This window comes from Xyrauchen texanus, chromosome 49 (genome assembly GCF_025860055.1).
Source record: "Xyrauchen texanus isolate HMW12.3.18 chromosome 49, RBS_HiC_50CHRs, whole genome shotgun sequence".
NCBI lineage: Eukaryota > Metazoa > Chordata > Actinopteri > Cypriniformes > Catostomidae > Xyrauchen > Xyrauchen texanus.
In genome coordinates, this window is record NC_068324.1 from 18,212,176 (window position 1) to 18,234,571 (window position 22,396).

Below are 22,396 nucleotides of genomic sequence, written 5' to 3' on the forward strand. Positions count from 1 at the left end.
CCATACATGCTAGGTGGTTTTAGTGTCCAAATGCTTTTTACGGTCTCTGTTTCAGTGTTTCTGTATTATTTATTGATGCATTGTCAATGTAAGGCCTTGTTAATCATGCCAATGAAGTCTTATCTTCACACATTTGCCACACAATCTTTTAAAGTGACAGCGCGTGCATCAGAGCGCTTGAGAAGCGGTTCATGTACTCTTCCAAACAGGAGCGGTTGTGGTTGACATCTACAGAGCGTCTCAGTGATGCTTTGAAGGGCAACGTGTCTTTAGCAATGAATCTACTTCATCCATGCATTCTCACCATCATGGGCTACCGGTCAGATGTTTCGTTGTCTGGGCAAATGCATCACTTATTGTGGGTTGTTGCGGGTTTAATATTGGTGTTTTATTACCTTTCATCCCAGGACCCAGTTTAGCTGCTTCGGAAGGGTAATGACTTTGAATGTGTGTAAATAAATTAGTTTTGTTTCCTCCTAGGGCTGGCCGATATACAAGAAATATGTTCACAATATTTGTATTTAAATATATATATATATATATATATCATCTTAAATCGTCAACCCCCCCGGCTGAGGGATCGGTGTATAATCATATATAACAACCTTTCATTTATAGTATCCGTCTATGACAACAGGTAGAAAATTACTAATACAAATTAGGATCTAAAAACAATAATAAATGTAAACATAATAATTATAATAATGATAATAATCACTGAAATATAAATCATGGTTCAAATGGAACGTGTTTTTGTATTATTTTATGATTTAAAATAATCATATAGTCTACAGATGTATAGACTATATGGAAAGTGATCCTACAGAGTTGCACTCACAACAAACTGCTCTGTGGAAATTAGGGATGCACCTGTACCAATCCGATACTTGGATCAGGGTCGGCTCCGATACTGAAGCTTTTAGACAGATTGGGTGTCGGTCCGATGAGCCTGATCCAAATCTGATACTGTGTTAGTCATATTCGTTACTGTCAAGATCCAAAAATGACATAAAAGAACCATTAATTCACCATTACAGCAGTTCATATGACTCGTGCATTTTATTCAAAGCCACTTGAAGACATGCAAGGCTGTGTTTTATAAGTAAATGTATAGCATGCGCAGCGCCAGCACGTTATTGAATGCCGCTGCTCTGTTTACACACACACTCACGGATATTTTTAGCCTTCACGTGTTGCGCAACATTTGAGCGCTACTCACGGACAACATCCCAGATGTAGATGTTCAATAGTTCGGTTCACTTATAATATGTATTTAGAACTGCACCGGAGGTACATTTGATCAGAATTTGAATATGAAGCGAATTAAACTACTGTGAACTTGCCTACAAATAGACACATACAGGACGTCCTGGAGAGTTCAGAATGTCAAAATAAATGCGTGAGGGTTTAAAAAGGGCACGATTGAAATATATTACTGTTCAGATGTAAGTTGAATTTTGTTTTGAAAAAAATAAAACACTGATTTCTTTTCTACTGATGACTGGAATTACTGTTAATTTCGCTGCTACATTATCCAGTATACTAGTTAATAATAAATTGTTTCTTAATAAGCTATACATTTATATTGAAATAATGTGTAGTTAGAGGTTTGTGTTTCTTTACATATTAAAGAGTACTCCCAATTAGTTCCACACAATAATGTAAAGATATTCTAAACTGATTATGCAAAAAAACAAAACTGGTATCGGATCGGGATCGATATCGGCCGATACTGAGATGTAAAGTGGTATCGATGCATCCTTAATAAAGTGAACTGAACTCAGAGCACCCTCTGAGCTGAGATGGTCTGAGGTCATTTGCAGCATTCTCAAAGACGATACTATTCTTTAAAAATGTTTCCAGAAGACTGAAACAAAGAAAGAGAACACTTTACAACACGCCAGACATGTGCATGGACGGATTTTCTGTCATCTGTTCTTAAAAATATAATAAACTGTGTTTCTTCAAGCACGTGTCTGTGTGTCAAACAGCATTTCTTGTGTTTGTTCCAAATCATTTTTGGAACTTGATAGACCCTTTTCCTTCTCCGCAATTCACTTATTGCACATGACAACAGTTTAGTTTGTATTTTTGGTAAAAACTATTTCCCACACTTTGCTACAGTATATCTGAAAATATTTGTTTCTGCCCTAATATCTTCAACCTTCTGGTCTTTTGTGACCCAAAGCTTTGTTTTCAACTTCCTCTTTAGTTATCTCTAGTGATCAATCTCTATTTTAGTCAAACCCAATCAGTGGGGCCTGGTTAGCTCAGCGAGTATTGACGCTGACTACAACTCCTGGAGTCACGAGTTTCCATCCAGGTCTCCTAAGCAACCAAATTGGCCCGGTTGCTAGAGAGGATAGAGTCACATGGGGTAACCTCCTCGTGGTCATGATTAGTGGTTCTCGCTCTCAATGGGGCATGTGGTAAGTTGTGGGTGGATCGCGGAGAGTAGCATGAGTCTCCACATGCTGTGAGTCTCCGCGGTGTCATGCACAATGAGCCACGTGATAAGATGCGCGGATTGACTGTCTCAGAAGCTGAGGCAACTGAGACTTGTCCTCCGCCACCCGGATAGACTTTCTTAGTCCTCATCCATCTTAAATATTACCAGTGAAACACACACACATGCTGGGGTTAATGAGCAGAAGGCAGGTGTGTGCGAGGTGCTTTATCTAGTCTTAATGAATGCAGAGGGTTGCAGATCCCTGTTGCCGCCCATGCAACACAGCTTGTCTGTCACAATTATGGACGTGTGTGTGTGTGTGTGTATTTGTGTGTGTGTGTATGTGTGAGTGTTCGTTTGTGCACAACAAAGCACTTTGACACATCATCCATCACTCAGTCTTTTATCCCTGATGTTTCTTCCAGTGAATTTACACGAGCTGGTCATGTCGACAAGGGCTGGGTCAATTTGCATTGGCTGCACTGTCTAATGAACAAGCTTATTAGAGAGGCAGTGGGGAACAGAGGACTATGGGACTGTTTTTGCTGACACAAACCACAGCTGGAGCCTCTGGGAAAATGAGCTCGGCAGGATTTCACCTTTGAGAGAGGAAATCTTCACAAAACTTGCTTTGGATGCTTTTGGAAAGCAATCTTGTGTGTAATTTTTTCAGTGTAAACAAATTTTCTTATATCGTACCTTAAAATACAGAGACAACTATAAATGAGCCATCTGTAAATGAATTCCCCCAAAAAGTGTAAACAGTGTGGCTCTGCTTGTTTGAGCATCCCAATCAGTCCAACAAAGCAACATAAGCTCAACCAATGAAATGAGTTCAGAGTGGGACTCAATGTATATCTGACCAATGGCTGATGGAGGGGCATGTTCGTTTTTGCAATTTCATTTGTTGATGCTAGTGGTGCGGAAATAGCACACTTCCCCTTTAAAAGATTTGTCTATTCATTTTAGGCTAGGTAGTGAGCTGAGCTGATTTTCATGCTGTATGCGGTTTTGTGTTACTGTGTCTATACTCAAAGGTATGAGGGTAATAAGCCACAGGCTTAAATCCTGCTAGATCAGGGATTAGTGGTTTTGTAGGTGTGTGCGCGTCATTTATGCGCATAGATGTGTAATGGTGTAGAATATTTTGTCAAGCATTCCAGACCTCTAATTAACCCCTTTAAATAAGGTTGTGTGCCACACTAAAACTGCAATGAGGCAGCAACTTCATTTTAACTGTACAACACAAACAGGCAGACACATTTATTGTTAAGCCACTGTTTTTAGTAATAATAGAGATTCTGTCGCTTAAAATCTCAATTAAGATCAACTAAAAATAGTTGGATGGAAAGGATAATTACTATAGTGCATGACTTGTAAGGTGGTATATTTTCATTACATAACAAGCTATACTTACTTGTTTGTGGACAATCAAATTGTGCAACAGCTCAACTGATTTAGTGTTGCACTTGCGACGGAAAGGACCGTGGTACGAGTCCTGAAGAGCACGTGAGAAAACACATGAGCCAAAATTGTCATAGAAGCACCACAAAATGATGTGGTTGCTTCAGTAATTGCATTTTTCGTTTCACATATGCTTTTTTTTTTTTTATATTTTTATATTTTTTTGATACTTTTGTTGTACTTAATTGTCTTTTTTGGAGCTTGACTCTCACTGGCCACTAAATGCTTTCAATGAAAAGGATGCATGTAGATTCTTCAAAATTGTGTTCCAATGATGTAAGAAAACAATAGCAGTTTAGAATTACATTAGGGTAAGTAGAAGGTCACAGAATCTTGATTTTTGGGTGAAATATCCTTTAAGGCGGCAAAGAGAAAATAAATGTTGTTTCTAGGGCTGTTGATTTAATGCAATATTTTTGTGTGATAATTTTTTTTTTTAAATGCGTAAAAAAAATGACGCAATAATTCATGCCCTCTGACACCTTTGTAAATTCCGTAATTAAAGATCATTTTTTTCTACTACACGAGCAATTCAAGCTTGAAGTACATCTTTTTACAAGCTACGTCAATAGGTGGCAGCGCGCCTCAACGTAAATGGGGAGGGGGGAGTGCACACACATCCAAACCTTCTGCAACAGGTGCTGGATCAAGGCAAAAAGCATTGAAATAAAACTGAAGTGGATCCACGCACTGTTTAATTATTATTTTGTATTCATTAAAAAATCATAGCAATGTTTCGATAATGATATTTGTCAGGCCTCAACAAACCACAAGCAGCGCAGCCACAGAATGAGAGGAAGCACAACAGAAAACAGGAATCCTGAGATGCGATTTTCAAAGTTTCCACTACTTTTAACTTGAACAGCGTTGGCACAGGAGTCACGTAATGCTATGCGAGTGTTGTCCACTTAGAGGCAAGCTCCACTTCACTTTGCTACAATTATCCTTTTAATTAATAGTAACTGGTGAGAACTGAAATAGTTTAGATTGTTAAACTGTGCTGGCAGACCCGGCGCCAGACACAAATTCACGGACGGGCATTAAATTTTTTTCAGGGGGGCACAACTGAGATAAACCTATAATTGCATAATAACATTAAATGATATGACTGATTATGAATTGAATATGTATGATACAATGATAATGATCGATAGTAGCCTGTTACATAATGTACTGACGCTATTCAAATTCATAACTGACGCTAAAGATTTGTGCTGTTTAGGCTCGCGCAGCCTCTCGATGAAACAAATAGGCCTAACTGCAGCTCACACAAAGAAACTCAGTTAGCATACTGCGGTAAAAAATTCAAAATGTGTAAGTTAGTTTTTATATTTATAACATGAAGCAACACCATACAACCATGTGCTGAATACCATCACGATTGAAAATGTAACACTGATTTCGACAGTTCAATAAACAAGTAATTCATATTAAGTCACTTACATTTTAGATGCAATATTGACTTTTTGTTCTATTTTAAAACAAAGATCCCAGCAGAAACAGAACGCATCTCACAGTCAACCGCCTGCCACCTGTGGCCGTGACATCCCTTGCTTGAGGCTATGGCTTTGGCAAGTAACGTTAGACCAACTAGTATCGCTGGAATGGCTAGCCTCTGCAGTGTTGGGAGTTGGATCGATCTCTTGTGAACTGCTACACAGTTCTGGGTCTTCTCCCCTTACCTCGCTGCTCTCTTCTGCCAACTTTGGTGGTCTTTGATTAAAGAAACGCCGTATATCCATGGTAACTGTCACACGAAATAGCTCAGCATAGTTGTTTAAAAAAAAAAATAACAGCTATCGTTATTAAGCGCTACTATGCTTAGTACACAAATATATATTCCCGCGCTCACTATCGACAAACCAATCAAATCCATTTAAAAATATTATTTTTTAAATCAGACCAAACACATTTTTATTTTTATTCAGGAGTTTATTCATCATGTATATACAAAACGACAACTTACCAACTTGTAACGAAAGTTACAGTAGCCTATTGATAAATAAATATAAATAAAAGTGCAAACAAGCAAGGACTGGTGGTTGGTCGACTCCCGCGGGACTACTAACATTTACGACTAGATTTGATGGTCAAGTGCGGGCGTGGGCGGTAATGGGTTGCGGGAGAATAAAACGATTCGTGGGACTCCCTATCTAAATAAAACATCCAAAAACAAATACATTGTTATTCATCTATTGCACAAAAGCAATAAGAACAACTAAACAAAATAATGATTTACAGTCGCAAGCATAAGTAGATGTTCTCATTAGCCTATAACGTGTTTTTGCAGCGTTGTGCAATATAGCCAATCACAGACATATGTGTTGATTTCTAAAACGCAATGGCCAATCAGATGCATTTCAGACAAAATCCACTCACCGCTCAAAACGTTGGAGTTTTTGTTCAGTGCTGAATTCTGCATGCTGCATAATAAGAGCTTTGTGAGATCGCGATTAAATGAGATGTGAGACGTGACGTAGAGTTGATGAAGGGAGACAGGATCGTCCAGGGCGGGCACTAGTGACTCACAGGGCGGGCCAGGCCCCCCAATGCCCGCCCATGGCGCCGGGACTGTGTGCTGGGAGTGTAGGATGTCGAAAATGTTGAAATTGTTGGCATATGGGTATATTAAAAAGCACTTACGTTCGCACATGCCTGAAGTCTCGCAGGATCAAGATGGCAGGTGTCCAGTTGATAATGTCAGTGAGCCTCATGACGTAGGTTAAGATATTGCAAACATTTATGGAGCACTAATGAAAATCTCGACCGACATGAAGGGCCTCGCGTGCGACCATATCTGTGGAGGTAAACTTTCCACACTGATTACAAGAATAGACGATGTTGAAAACCGATTAGAGTTTCTGGAGTCGGCTGGGAAATAGCTACAGGCTAAACCGCCTGCCACCAATGCTAAAATGGACCAGGTGTGGGAAAAATAGAGGATATGGAAAATCGGATCAGACGTACAGTAATGTTTTTCATTGGAATCCCAGAGGGAAAGGAAGGTCAAGATATAGTTGGGTTTTTGGAGGGGCTCATAACGAATTTAATCAACATAGCGGGCTGCCGGTGCTCTCGGTCAGCTTCCCAATACAGGTGACAGACCCTGATCCATCTTAGCAAGATTTTTGCAGTTGGCAGACAGACTTTGTTCTACGAGTGGTGAGTTGGGCAAGTTTTGCTGGGAGGACTGCAACATTATGGTTTTTCTGGACTTTGCCAGTGCTACACAAGCGAAATGGGACACATTCAAAGAGTGTAAGAATTGCAGGAACAGCAAGTGAGTTTCACATTGCTTTACCCTGCTAAGCTGATAATTGATGCCAAGGATGGTTGCAAGACTTTTACATCAGTGGTGTTAGTGGGTAACTTTGCCTGCAGTTAATCAATAATGTTGACAATAACGATGACTATACAAAATCACGTAAATATACATCGTACATTTAGCTGATGCAGAGACAATTTATTATTCTGTCGGCTGCCCGCTGGCTCTTGCTTTTTTTCTCCCTTTATTGACTTATTATTTCTGTAAGTGTTGATCTCCTGGGATTTTCATGCACAACAGTCTCTTGAATTTACTCCGAATGGTGTCAAAAACAAAAAACATCCAGTAAACGGAAATGCCTTGTTGATGAGAGAAGTCAACAGAGAAAGGCCAGACTGGTTTGAACTGACAAAGTCTACAGTAACTCAGATAACCACTCTTTACAATTGTGACGTGAAGAATATAATATCAGATTGCTATTCTGTGATGCTGATTGGCGCTGTTTTGGCGGCACGAAGGGGACCTACACAATATTAGGCAGGTGTTGTTAATGTTGTGGCTGATCAGTGTGTGTGTATGTGTATATATATATATATATATATATATATATATATATATATATATATATATATATATATATATATATATATATATATATATATATATTAGGGCTGTCGATTTAACGTGTTAATTCAATGCGATTAATCTGATTAAAAATAAACACAAAAATTAACACAATTAATCGCAATGCCCCCCAGACCGTAATAAGGAAGATTCCTGAGAAATGCAAGCTTGTAGTACCACCTGTTTACTCCAGAGGGCAGTAAGTGAAATTTCAGCTGTGTGGCAACGCACAGTTTATACAGTGAAGAAAACAACCATCCAGCAGCAGCACAAAACAAACACGCGTCACTTTCTTGCATTCAGAACACTTGATGGAGCGCAAATTTGAACTAAGGGATCTCAAGATATGTTCTAAGTATTAAACTATATTTAACTTGACACAGTGACCTAAACATTTTATGTTTATGACACAACGCACCCGAGACGCTACACAAGCATGTCTGACGCAGGTGTACATTGATGGGTCCTTAAACAAGCCCTCATAATAAATCTCCAACTGATTGACAAATTCACTTGTGAAATGGATTGCTGTGAACTGTGTGATTGACTTATGATCAATAATATGGTAGTAAACAATACATTGTATTCTAAAGCCGCTTTTTGTATGGCCTTATCAATGATTAACTCATCTGCCACAAGAATGCATTTTAATTATCTGAATATTTTAAATGTTATATATATTTATATAATTTTTTAAATATTTAAAGATAATTATTTCATTATATTTTTAATTATTGTTATATGAGGGGCTTTCTCAGAAAATATTTGTATATGCGATTAAATGCGATTCATTTGATTAATGAATCTGCATGTCCTAATTAATCTGATTAAAAATGTAATTGACAGTGCTATTTATCTCTCTTCCACTTATTGGCTTATTATAGACATCCCTTGTTCTTTCTTGTCAATTCTCTTCTGTGTTGGGGGATGTCTTTCTTAGAATGACTTTTGCAACTTGTGCAAAGTGTGTTCACAGGAAGATACCTGTTGCTTTTCTCATTTCCATAGAGACCATTTGTCCGTTATCTCATATTGACATTATCCAGGAGTGAAAGTGCGAGAGAAAGGAGGAAAGAACAGGTGATGTATACGTGACAGTTGTTATGTTAGTCAAGATAACGAGGGAGATACAGAGAAGAGAAAAAGACAGAGGTCTGTTTGTAGCACGTAAATGAGTGGAAGGTGAACAGCTGTCTCAAGCGCCTGATATGATGCTTTGATTGATAAGCCCTTAACAGGATTTGAGAGCAACACATATGGCAATTTCGTTTAATGGCAATATACTTCAATTTTAAGGCTGCACTTGTTTATTATCCTGTATATGATGATTGTGGGTGAGATTCCCAATGGATAAAATCAAGTCCCGTCCTACATTTTGTTTCAGTCGGTAATACGTCACATTACGAAAGGAAATATATTATATATATATAGAGCATATATACTGTATATACAGTATATGTTTATTGTTACATGCATATTTTGTATTAATTACACTAGTACAGTACACCTTACAATAAGATGCATGTTCTCATTAATAATTGTAACCAGTTTATATTTGGTTAAGCATTTAGCCCATTACACTTTACATTTTTTGAGCAAGAGTGTTGCAAATGTTTTATCTTGCTATAGTGAACACATTATGGTTTGCTATTTAAGGTTAACCTGATTAATGTGTAAGGCTCCATTTAGTCATAATGAAGATATGGCTCATATCATTCCCAGTTCTTCTAACTGTGCTAAGTTCATTATTAATTGTTTTGTTGGGTTCAGCAGGAGGGCAAGGGGTGAAGCAGAGTTTATCATGATAGAGCAAGCTTTTGTTTGTTTCTGTAGAAACGCTGGCAATGAGTGATAATAACATGAGGATTAATTGAGAGAGAGAGAGAAAGGAAGTGCTAAAGAGAGTTTTGTTGTTGTTTTGCTAATAGGATTATTCAGTCATATTAAAAATACATATCTGAAATGAATATAACCTGTTATAGAAATGTTCCGCCTTCATTGCAAGTTAAGCTTGACAGCATTTGTGGCATAATGTTTATAACCACAAAAAAAAATTAGACTCGAAAAAGCACAAATGGAGGTTACAGTGAGGCACTTACAATGGCAGTGAATAGGGCCAGATTTGGAGGGTTTTAAAGGCAGAAATGTGAAGCTTATTATTTTATAAAAGCATTTGCATTAATTCTTCTGTTAAAATGAATCTATTATCTGAGCTGTCAAGTTGTTTAAATGGTCGCTGTAACAGGTTCATTCGGTCATGTAAAGAGGAAACATGAGCCGGGTGAACACTCCAACTTCAAACTTATATTAACAGAAGAAAATCACTTTTCAGCTATAAACACCAACTCAAATATTTGCTTTTCAGCATACACACACACACACACACACACACACACACACACACACACACACACACACACACACACACACACACGCACAGCTTCAGGCTCGGCTCTCTCTCTCCCTCCGGTGGTCTGGATTGCCCTTTAAATCCTTCTCCGCTATCACTTCAAACACAAAACAGCTGTTAGAGGTGATTTCCCACAGCTGTCAATCCTCACCACACTCACTCTTTCGGCCTGCTCTCCACAGACATCGCTTGGCCACGCCAAGGTTTTTTTTTGGGTTAATGGCATTACATCGTCTTGGAAAAAGTTGTCAAATTGGCTATAACTTTACACGGAAAAGGTTAGTAAGTGATTTCATCACACTAGAATCATGTTAATACACAAATTGTCTACGTCTTGTGCCTATACTTTTTAAACAGTGAGTATTTTGATGTTTATGGGATGGGCCCATTGACTTCTATTGTAAGTGCCTCACTGTTACACAGATTTGTTTTTTGTTTTTGTTTTTTTAAGAAAAGGAGGGACAAGTCGCAATTCATTTTTGTGGTTATCAACATTATGCCACAAATGCTGTCGATTGAGCTTATCTTGTATTTAACCTGGAATATTCCTGTAATTTAGATACAACATAATTCACATATTTAAATAACCTGCAAGTCAAGTAATTTTTATTTGTATAGCGCTTTTCACAACAGACATCATTTCAAAGCAACTTTACAGGAAATCATGCATTAACAAAAAAAATTAAACATCTATAAATGTAATATCTATTAAGTCTTAAGCTGTGTTCACACTACAAGCTACTTTGTCGCTGCAGGTCACCAGTGGCTGGCGGTTAGTTCGCTAGTGGTGTGTATGGAGAGTCTAAACAGCACTGTTTCTTTACAGTTAATGTTATTATTAAAATATTAGGATCACGTGAGCTCTACCATTTTTCTCATATTGGCTGTCGCTCCTGAAAGTCGCTCTTCATTTGCATAAAGTTAAACATTTCTCAACTTTGACTTGTCGCTGGACACGCCCACATCCGGTTGCCAACGGTCGCCAGCTCTCATTGAAAATGAATGAGATTAGGTTGTTTTGTTGTTGCATGTCGCTGGCAGTGTGAACGCAGCTTTAGAGTGATCGTTGTGTAGTTTGATTAAATATGACTGTAAATTGTGTAACAATTACTATGGCAAGGAACACAAAACTCCAGAAGATGTTGGTTAATGAAGAAAAATTTCCTTGGGAGAAACCAGACACCACTGTGGGGACCAGTTCCCTTATGGCTAACATCTTGAATATAATGCCAAAATTAATTATTTGTGTGCAGTGCAAGTCATGATTTAAAATGTTTAAACTAAGTAAGTGTTAATGTCCAGTGTTTAAAATAAAGAAGATATTTTTTAATGAACTTTAAGAAGTCCCCAAAGTGCATCGGCCCACCAGGAAAATGAAAATGTAGATGTTTCTGGTTCTGGCAGACCTAACTAAAGCAATCTAATTGTGTTGATGGATAAATTATGTGTATGCCTGGCTAAATAGATGAGTCTTTTGTCTAGATTTAAATTGAGTGAGCGTGTGTGCATCCCGAACAGTGTGAGGGACATTATTCCATAGTTTAGGAGCCAAATATGAAAATGATCTACCTCCTTTTGTGGATTTTGATATTCTTAGAATTATTAAAAAGCCAGAATTTCTTTTATCACTATGAACGTGATGGAATATAGAATGTCAATCACTACACAGTTGGTCACTTAAGTACTGTGTAGCTAGACCATTCAAATCTTTGTAAGTAGTTAACAGAATTTTAAAATGAATTCGAAATTTAACAGGTAGCCAATGTAGTGACGATAAAATTGGGCTAATATGATAATATTCCTTGGTTGTAGTCAGCACTCTGGCAGCTGCATTTTGAACAAATTGAAGTTTATTTATTGAACTTGCTGGACATCCTCTCAGTAATGCATTACAATAATCTAGTCTTGAGGTCATGAACGCATGAAATAGTTTTTCGGCATCTTCAACAGAGAGCATGTGTCATAACTTAGCATTATTTCTGAGGTGGAAGAATACTGTTCTACAAACATTGGAAATTAGATTTTCAAAGGACAGATTGGTATCAAATATAACACCCAAATTCTTAATTGTAGAAGATGACATAACAGTACATCCGTCGAGAATCAAATGATCTTTTAACGGCTTATTTTTAGAGGTTTTTGGTCCAATAATTAGTACCTCTGTTTTGTTGGAATTGAATAGAAGGACATTTCTGGCCATCCAGTCTTTGATTTTATTAATACACTTTGCTAATTTGGAGAATTGTGAATTTGCATTGGGTTTGTAAGAAATATAAAGTTGGGTATCGTCGGCATAATAGTGGAAACATATTCCATGATTCCTGATAATATCTCCCAGGGGAAGCATGTATACGGTAAAAAGCAGAGGCCGTAAAATTGATCCCTGTGGCACTCCATACTTAACTTTTGTTTGATTTGACAATTCCTCATTTACACATACAAAGTGGTAGCAGTCTGATAAATAGGACCTAAACCATGCTAATGCAAGTCCACTATGGCCAACATAATTCTCCAGCCTATTCAACAGAATGTTCAAAGGAAGAGAAAGAATTCAAAAGAATTGTGTCAAAGGCTGCACTAAGATCTAAAAGCGCTAGAAGAGAAATGCAGCCGCGATCAGATGATAAGAGCAAGTCATTTTTAACTCTGACAAGTGCAGTCTCTGTACTGTGATGGGGCCTAAATCCTGACTGAAATTGTTCACATATACCATTTCTATTTAGAAGTAAACATTCTAGTATTTTTGACATAAATGGTAGATTTGAAATTGGTCTGTAATTAGCAATTCTCCAGGATCAAGCTGTGGCTTCTTTATAAGTGGTTTGATAACTGACATTTTAAAGTTTCTTGGGACATATCCTAAGGATAGCAAGGAGTTAATAATATTAAGAAGAGGTTGGGAGATTACAGGGAATACCTCTTTTAAGAGATTGGTTGGTATCGGATCTAACATGTTGTTGCTTTTGATTGTTTTATACATTTTGTTAGCTCTTCATGACATATGACAGCGAAGGATTGAAGTTGCTCGTGAGGAAAATTACGAGACACTGTTTTCTGAGGTGCTGAGACCGTTGATTTTATTGTTCCAATTGTATTTCGGAATATTTACATTTTATCAGTAAAGAAATTCATGCTGCGACAGAATATTTGGTTCAGTCGATGCTTTATACCTAACCAATTTAGCCACAGTACTGAATAAACACATAGGATTGTTGTGGTTATTTTCTATGAGTTTGCTAAAATATGCAGACCTGGCAGCTTTTAGTGCCTGTCTGTATCTACAGACACTATCATTCCATGCACTGCAAAATACCTCTAATTTTGTTTTATTCTTCCACTTGTGCTCCATTTTCCAAGCTGCTCTCTTGAGAGCATGAGGGTGATAAATGTACCATGGTGCAGGCTTTTTTATTTAATTTTACCAAGAGTGATAGATAAGACTGTATCAAGTTCTTCTAGACTTTTTGGCTTAATTTGAGACAATTCTGGAAGATTATTAGTGAAGCTATCTTCAGTGGTCGAAAAAATTGTTGTACCTGAATAATGGTGTGTTGTAGATTGAGAGACATTAGCTGATCGCAGCAAACAAGAGACCAGGCAATGATCTGAGATGTCATCGCTCTGCTGCAGAATTTCTATATTATCAACATCAACTCCATATGACAGAATTAAATCTAGTGTATGATTATGGCGAATTTGCAAATATACCAAGGAAACCAGATTACGGCCTGAGTGATCTATATACTATAGCAATGTCAAAAGACAACAGAGATTTTTTTTAGTTATATCTGATGGTGTCACATTAAGCATTATTAGTTCAAAAGATTCAAATTGATATCCTGTCCTCTAAGTAACAACAAAAACTTCATTGTAAATTGTAGCAACACCTCCTCCTCGACTCTTCAGAAGAGGCTGAAGATTATAACAATAAGCTGGGGGAGTAGATTAATTTAAACTAAAATATATTCATCTGGTTTAAACCAGGTTTCAGTCAAACAGAGCACATCCAAATTATTATCTGTAATAATTTCATTTACAATTAGTGCTTTGGTAGAAAGAGATCTAATGTTTAATAGACCTACCTTTTATATGATGTTTATCTTCAAATTCTTTCTAAATTATTTAGTGAGAGTTTTGTGTTTGGTAGTTCGGGGAACAGACACAGTCTCTTTGTGTTGTAGTTTATGTGACCTATGTGACGTCTCATGCTAGATGTCACGCTAGCAGACATTCGGATTAACCAGTTTGTCTGCTTCCTGACCTGGGCCCCAGGTCATCAAATATTATCACTATTAAGATTATGAGCCAAATTACTAGAGAGGAGAGCAGCACCTTCCCTGGAGGGATGGAGTCTGTCTCTCTTTAGCAGGCCAGGTCTACCCCAAAAACTCTTCCAATTGTCTATAAATCCTAGGCTATTGTCCAGACACCACTCAGACATCCAGCCATTCATTTACACTAATCTACTATAAACCTTGTCACCACAAACAGGCAGGGAGTGGGCCAGTACATATTAAAGTGTCTGACAGTGTCTTTGCAAGTTTACACACCTCTTTAATATTATCTTTAGTGATCTCCGTCTGGCGCCTGATATCATTAGTGCCGACATGAATAACAGTTTTAGAAAATCTACATTTAGCATTAGCCAGCACTTGTAAATTTGATCTGATGTCACATGCTCGTGCTGCAGAAATGCATTTAACAATGATGGCTGGAGACTCTATTTCCACGTTTCTTACAATAGAATCACCAATTATTAAGGCTCTTTCAACATGATTCTCAGGGGGTGCATCATTGAGTTAAGAGAATTGATTGGAAACCTTAACAGGAACAAGAGAGTGGTGTCGCTTTGCTGAGCGAGAATGCTGCCAAGTGTCACCCAAATGCCCTGCTACGTGGCTCTTCAACCAGAACCAAAGTGTGTGTGTTGCTCGCTGTACTTCCCACATCACAAACAGACTCTACCGACTTCTCTTTCTCACTGACCTCCATTAGCGTTCAGATGCGTGACTCTAACTCATTTATCATCTCTGTCAGCCTGACTAATTCCTACATTTACCACATGTAAATCACTCACTGCTGACGGAAGAAGCTATAGTAAACATGTGGCATGCAATGCAGGAAAAAATAACATAAGCGAATGCCTTGACTTACCACAATTGTTTGTTGTTGTTGATATGGTTGTTCTTGAGCTACAAGGTTTTGAGTTTGATGTAGTTCGATGTGATTCCTAATCAGCAGATGTTTGAGATTGATGCAATAATCCGTGTAAAACACAGTGGAGGAAAATAATACACACAGTTGAGATGCAAGATGTAGACAAGTTGAAAAAAAAGAACTGAAAAAAGAGAGAAACAGGTGTGGGCGGTAAAATACACGCAGTTGAAACAGTAGAAATAAAAAACCTGAAGCATACGATAAAATGACAAAGGATAAAACAATGAACGTGAATAAGCAAGAATAAGCAATGCTAAGCAGGCTAGTAAGTTACAAACACAGACTCGTGCATTGACAATTACGGTAAGTCATGGCATTCGCTTATGTTATTTCTTCCTACAGTGCATGCCACATTTTTACTATAGCTTCTTACGTCAGCAATGAGGGATTCACATGTGATAAATTTAGGAATAAGCGTGCCGACAGCAACCGGAACAGGAAGTCTAACATGAAACATTTTACATTGAAATAACACATTCACTATTCTCCCCTGTACCTACCTAACTAACTAACTAACTAACTAACTAACTAACTAACTAACTAACTAACTAACTAACTAACTAACTAACTAACTAACTAACTAACTAACTAACTAACTAACTAACTAACTAACTAACTAACTAACTACATCCTTTTAAATGAACTTTTTAAACAAACTTTTTAAAATTTATTTTATTTCTCTTTGTCTCGACGACATTTCTGTAGTTGCTCTTACTTTTATAGCTAATTTAGGAACTAACTATCACAGCAGCAATACTAATGTTATTGTCTCATTAGGGTGAAGTGTAGTGTTGTAGTAGTCCTCTTTGGATAAAAGCATATGCTAAATAATTTTTTTTTAATTTTTGTAAGGTGATCCCATATTGTCATAGCAGACCTCTAAATCAGAAATTACCTATCCAACCCTAACCAGGGCTTGACCCGACAATTTGTTCTGTCCAAGATCAGGTCAATTTTAACTTTGCATTTGAATCGGGTTTGGGAAGAATGCAGAATGCTATGATTGGACAACCAGAATCAAGTAATCCAGAGAGCCATGTAATAATAAAAATGCAATTATTATTTCTGTGATGTGGCACTGTGGGTAGCACACAGAGCTGTTGTCTCACAATTCAAGTTTGAACAGAAACTGAATTGGTCCTGAATCTGTTTTTCCCTGCAGGTATGAGCCATGAACCAAAGTCCTCATTAGCAGGAATGATCTCGACCGCACCATGCGCCATGGCCACTGTAAGCCCCATGACTCCCTCATCCTTCAGCGGAGCAATGGTAGCCAATGAAAGCCCGGCATCACAGTCTGCACACTCCGGATTTGCTGCTGCTCTCCGCAAACTAGCCAAACAAGCCGAAGAGCCGAAAGGTGAGTGTGCCCTTTCCTCTCCTCTCTACCCTTCAATTCTTGCTCTTTTTGTTATCACATATGTGTGACTTTGCTTAAAAGGCAATTTGTTGATGTATTCCGCAGACCAATGCTAATAGCACTACACAACAATTGCAAGAACAATGGTTTGTCCTTTGTATTTGTTTTGATCAGTTTTTTCTTTTCTTTTCTTTTGTTTTTCTGTTTCTGTTTTTTTATTTGGTTTTGTCTATTTTTTTTTTGTTTGCTTTTTGTTTTGATCAGTTTTTTTTGTTTGTTTTCTGTTTTGTTCAGTTTTGTTTTTTGCTTTGTTTGGTTTTGTTGCATGATGTATTTAATTATTTCTAATGTTTATTGCTCATGGATATATTGTGAATATACAGCTTGTAATTTATGGGTGAACTAACACTGATGAATAGAATAAGCAGATAAAAACTCATTTTCAGTTGACTATTTTGTTTTCTATTTAAAAAGGAATAAAGAGAAAGATGGAAAAGTCTTTTTTCTATTTTGATCAGTGTTAAAAAAAAAACATTTGTTTTAGGCTGGAATATTTGATTCAAGAATAATGAAACGCAACTTTCATCTGATTGGTCAACCCACCCCGTCTCACGCCTTAATCCTACCAGCCAGAATTGGAGTTGGGATTGCTCTGCATTTGTCTAAATTTTCATTAAATATTGTCCCAAACCACCACTAACTGTAAAATATGCATGTCATGTGCAGTAAACTTGTTGCTGGGCAAATAATTGGTGTTGTTGAGAGGTGCCTCTAATGGACGATGTGTGAGAGATCACAAGCCACATCACTTGAGTATGCTGTCTGAGAGTTGGTCTATTATATATTATTTTTATACTTAATAACATTTTATGATTTTGTAGTACCTGTGTATTTCTGTCCCATTGATAAATGTTATGAAGAGTCACTTTGTATAAAAGCCCCAGGAGTTAATATGATCTGCCCACAATATTGAATTTATGACATTTACTAAATCAACATGGCTGAGGCAACTGTGTGGGCAGCACAATTCATCAGCAATCTATGGCTTGCAGAAATTAATGTTGCACTTATGGAGATAGGGTGACCAGACGTCCCAATAACGGGGACAGTCCTGATTTTTAATGCCGTGTCCCATCACGTGTGTGTGTGTGTGTGTGTGTGTGTGTGTGTTTGTGAGTGTGTGTGTGTTTGTGAGTGTGCGTGTGTGTGAGCGTGTATTTATCACTTTGTGGGGACCAAATGTCCCCATAAGGATAGTAAAACCCGAAATTTTTGACCTTGTGGGGACATTTTGTCGGTCCCCATGAGGAAAACAGCTTATAAATCATACTAAATTATGTTTTTTGAAAATGTAAAAATGCAGAAAGTTTTCTGTGAGGGTTAGGTTTAGGGGTAGGGTTAGGTTTAGGGGATAGAATATAAAGTTTGTACAGTATAAAAACCATTATGTCTATGGAAAGTCCCCATAAAACATGGAAACACTACGTGTGTGTGTGTGCGTGTGTGTGTGTGTGTGCGCGTGTGTGCGTGTGCGCGTGTGGTGGTTTCACATTAAATTTGAATTAAATTTGCACATGTGGGTGGCACAACATTTATCTGCCCATCTGTCTCTGTAATTGTTGTAGTCAACTAAAAACATAAACAAAACAAACATACGCACACGCACATACATAAAGACGACACAGAATGTTCTGATAATGCACATTACATAAAAAGTTCTTAGATCACGTTTTCAATGGATTTAAGCTATTGTACTGTCTAAGCGTGATATAAAATGCAGCATAGATCTAAAAACTTTGAGTATTTTAGGATATAAAGATTTAATGAAATTGGTTTCCAATTGAAATTACATGAGTGTGAGTAAATGACACCAGATTTTCAGTCGCATTCTGTTGTAGAGAGAAACAGTAACGTCTATTGAAGCTGTGAATGATCTAACATTGTCTAAAGCTTTCTCAGGCATACATGTTTTGATCACTTTATATATAAACATCAAATTGTCTGATCCACTATGAGTGATTATTTTGTTTATCTCTCGCTTTGAGACAGAGAGAAAGAGAGTGAAAAAAAACCAGATTTTATTGATTGGTTAAGAGCTTGTATGCCTGTACTTTCAATATACCTTCATAGTGTATTTTCTTTTTGACTAGGGTACTTATGGGTTTCCATCCACTTATCTTTGTGCAAATTGTGAGATATTGCATAAAAAATGTTTGATGGAATTGAAGCAATTTTTCTCCAAAATGCACATATAAAAAATACGTATATGCTCGCTTGAGGAATTTCTTTTTATTCGCTTAGAAGGCATGCACATAAACTATGATGAAACACATTTACTGAATAAATACCTAGATGCACATCAAAAAAGTGATGTGACTTTACGTCTACAATTCGCTCATTACTGGACCAACAACTAGCTGCATGCTCTAAACTATAAGTAATTAATTACATTTAATAAAGAGCTACATTAGCTTCCCCAGTGGCTACAACTTCCATTTCCATTTCGCACCAATTTCTCCAGAAGTGACGATTTTGTTCTCTTAAACACTGGAAACGCTGAATTCAAAGTTTTCGCATTTCACAATTTAATTAATTCAGTCAGGGTTGCTCTGTCTCAGATTGTTAAACCTGTTTGGAAAAGCTGCCTTTTGTTTAAGGCTTTTTAGGCTTGAGGGACTTTCGTGTGTGTGTGTGTGTGTGTGTGTGTGTGTGTGTGTGTGTGTGTGTGTGTGTGTGTGTGAGCGTGTATTTATCACTTTGTGGGGACCAAATGTCCCCATAAGGATAGTAAAACCCGAAATTTTTGACCTTGTGGGGACATTTTGTCGGTCCCCATGAGGAAAACAGCTTATAAATCATACTAAATTATGTTTTTTGAAAAGGTAAAAATGCAGAAAGTTTTCTGTGAGGGTTAGGTTTAGGGGTTGGGTTAGGTTAGGTTTAGGGGATAGAATATAAAGTTTGTACAGTATAAAAACCATTATGTCTATGGAAAGTCCCCATAAAACATGGAAACACAACGTGTGTGTGTGTGTGTGTGTGTGTGTCCTTGTTGAAGCCTGTAGTAATATGACATTTCCCCTCCAAATACATACACTTGCATACAAAAGAGTATTCTAGATTTTATGCTTTGGGTCCCTCTTTCAATGTAAGTTTGTGGGAGTTTTTCACCTCTTTAATGGTCTGCCAGGTGAAAATCTTGATTCTACTCAATTAGAAATGTAAAAGCATACCTCTCCTCAACTATCAGCATGATTTTAGGTATCATTCATGTCTGTGGCACAAACAGTTTAATACTTTTTAATACTGTTTGCTCTGATCCTTAACTGTTTAAGTAGGACTAATAATAATTGCATATTTTATATTTTAAGCAGAATATAACTAAAATGACAATAATATTCATTATAGGACATTATAAAATTAATAACTTTTGAAACTTTGTTAATTTCCATGATGGTTCCAGACCTTGAATTTTCAAATTCCACAAGTGAGGTTCATAAAGAATCATTTTACTGAGTCTGATGTGGAAGAGCTTGACTGACCTGTACAAAGCCCAGACCTGAACCCAAATGAACACATTTGAGATTCATTATAATAATGACTGTGAGCCAGACCCTATCGTCCAACATCAGTGCTTGACCTCACTCTTGCTCTTGTGTCTGAATGGCTGTAAATACCTTACAGCAGTGTTCCATAGTGAAAAATCATCCCATTAATGTAGAAGCTGTCATAGGAGCAAAGAGAGTACCAGCGATCTGTAAAAGCCAATAGTTTTGAAATGTAATGATCAAGCACACATGGGTGTGATGTTCTGTTATCTACATACTTTTGGCCATGTAGTGTATGTAAAAGTGTCAAATGTAACACAATTAAATGAATAAAGTTGTAGAAAGCACAGAGTATTTTATCACTTTTATCTGCTCTCTGGCAGACACAAGCGCTGAGAAAAGCTGACCTACTTTACACTTTGTGTTGGGTCTTATACAGTATAGATACTGCTTTTAGTGGTTTAGTGTGTTTGTCATGTATGCGGGCATGCGTGTGTGTGTTTCTTGATGTTTGTGCATTGTGTAGGCTTTTATCTTAATAAGGAAACGTCTAGGTTACGTATGTAACCTCCGTTCCCCGATGGAGGGAACGAGACGTTGTGTCAGAGAAGCGACACTAGGGGTCTCTCTTGAGCGCCGAGATTCACCTCTGGACTATGAAAAAAGGCCAATGAGAGTTGGCAACCAGTATTTGCATGTCCCGCCCCCGGACATACGGGTATTTAAGCGGCGCAAATATGGGAGTTGATTCAGGATTTTTCTGAGGAGCCGGAAATGGCAGGGGAGACACAACGTCTCGTTCCCTCCATCGGGGAACGGAGGTTACATACGTAACCTAGACGTTCCCCTTCTGTCGCTCTTTCCACGTTGTGTCAGAGAAGCGACACTAGGGGTCCACTTATAAAAGCGCCACGCGCTGAGCCATGTACGTGAACTGCTGATACAGGAGCGAGCAGGTGTTCTTACGTGCAGGACGACCAACTGTATCAGGCTGCACGTACCCTTCCCCAATGCCCCATTTAAGCCATCAGGATTCCTTATCGTTACCCTGGAAGGGGGAACAAGGTGCTGGCTGCCAACCTGGGAACGCTCTTTTCTCTCTATGTTTCATAGAGCAACTTAGGCCGGGGGACTTACACGCATTGAGGGAAGGGGGTCTTAGCCCTTATTCAGGGTGGAGAAGACCCTGCGGAGGCCACGCCTACCCGAGAGGGGAGGCAAGTTTAAGTGGCAAAACCATCGGAGGCCTGACTTAGGGCCTATGTGGAAAAGTAGGTGCGGTGGTGATCCAGCCTATAGAGGGGGGAACATACAGCACGGCAACCGAGGCAGCCGTGACTGCCTAAGGGAAGCACGGGAGTCCGCTCGCCAGAGGGGACAGAACCGTGGCATTACACACAGGGGAGTCCGAAGGAGGCCTTACCTGCGGAGCACCTACACCAGTGCAGGGTAGCTTGCGGTACCCGCAGTGGCTTGGGTCGGCGAGTTCCTCCGCTGAACTGCGACCCACGAGGGCTAGGGAGGAATCAACCAGTGTCCCAAACCTGAGATCTCCTGGGAGTGAAGGCGCTGTTTCCCCTGGTTAGGGGGAAGGGCGCTAGGTGCAAGCGATTCACCGGTCAGATCGTGAGCGTGCCACCGAGTTCTACGGGCTCGGTACCTGAGAGAACACGGGACGATACTGACCCAACTCGGAGATTGTAGAATCTTGCGAAAGTGTTACGTGTTGCCCAGCCCGCTGCTCTACAAATGTCTGCTAGGGCAGTGCCCCTAGCCAGTGCCCATGAGGACGCAACACTCCTGGTGGAGTGGGCTCGGACCCGCAAAGGGGGGCACGGCCTGGGTGTGATAAGCCAGGAAATGGCGTCGACAACCCAGTGGGCGTAGTCTCTGCTTGGAGACAGCATTCCCTTTCTTCTGTCCCCCAAAGCAGACGAAGAGCTGCTCAGAGCGCCTAGTGCTCTGTGTGCGGTCCAGGTAGATACGTAAGGCACGTACTGGACACAGCAGTGAAAGGGCTGGATCTGCCTCCTCCGGGGCAGCGCTTGCAGGTTCACTA

General features: G+C 38.7%; 1 protein-coding gene across 2 annotated transcripts in view; it reads left to right on the forward strand.

Moving 5' to 3' along the window:
• Positions 1 to 22,396, forward strand: part of LOC127640309 (genetic suppressor element 1-like) — a 74,543-nt gene that overhangs the window by 19,544 nt on the left and 32,603 nt on the right. For both annotated transcript variants that reach the window (XM_052122773.1, XM_052122775.1), the window contains exon 2: positions 16,592 to 16,789. In XM_052122773.1, the coding sequence (XP_051978733.1) occupies positions 16,592 to 16,789 (198 nt within the window). The remainder of the gene's footprint in view (positions 1 to 16,591; positions 16,790 to 22,396) is intronic.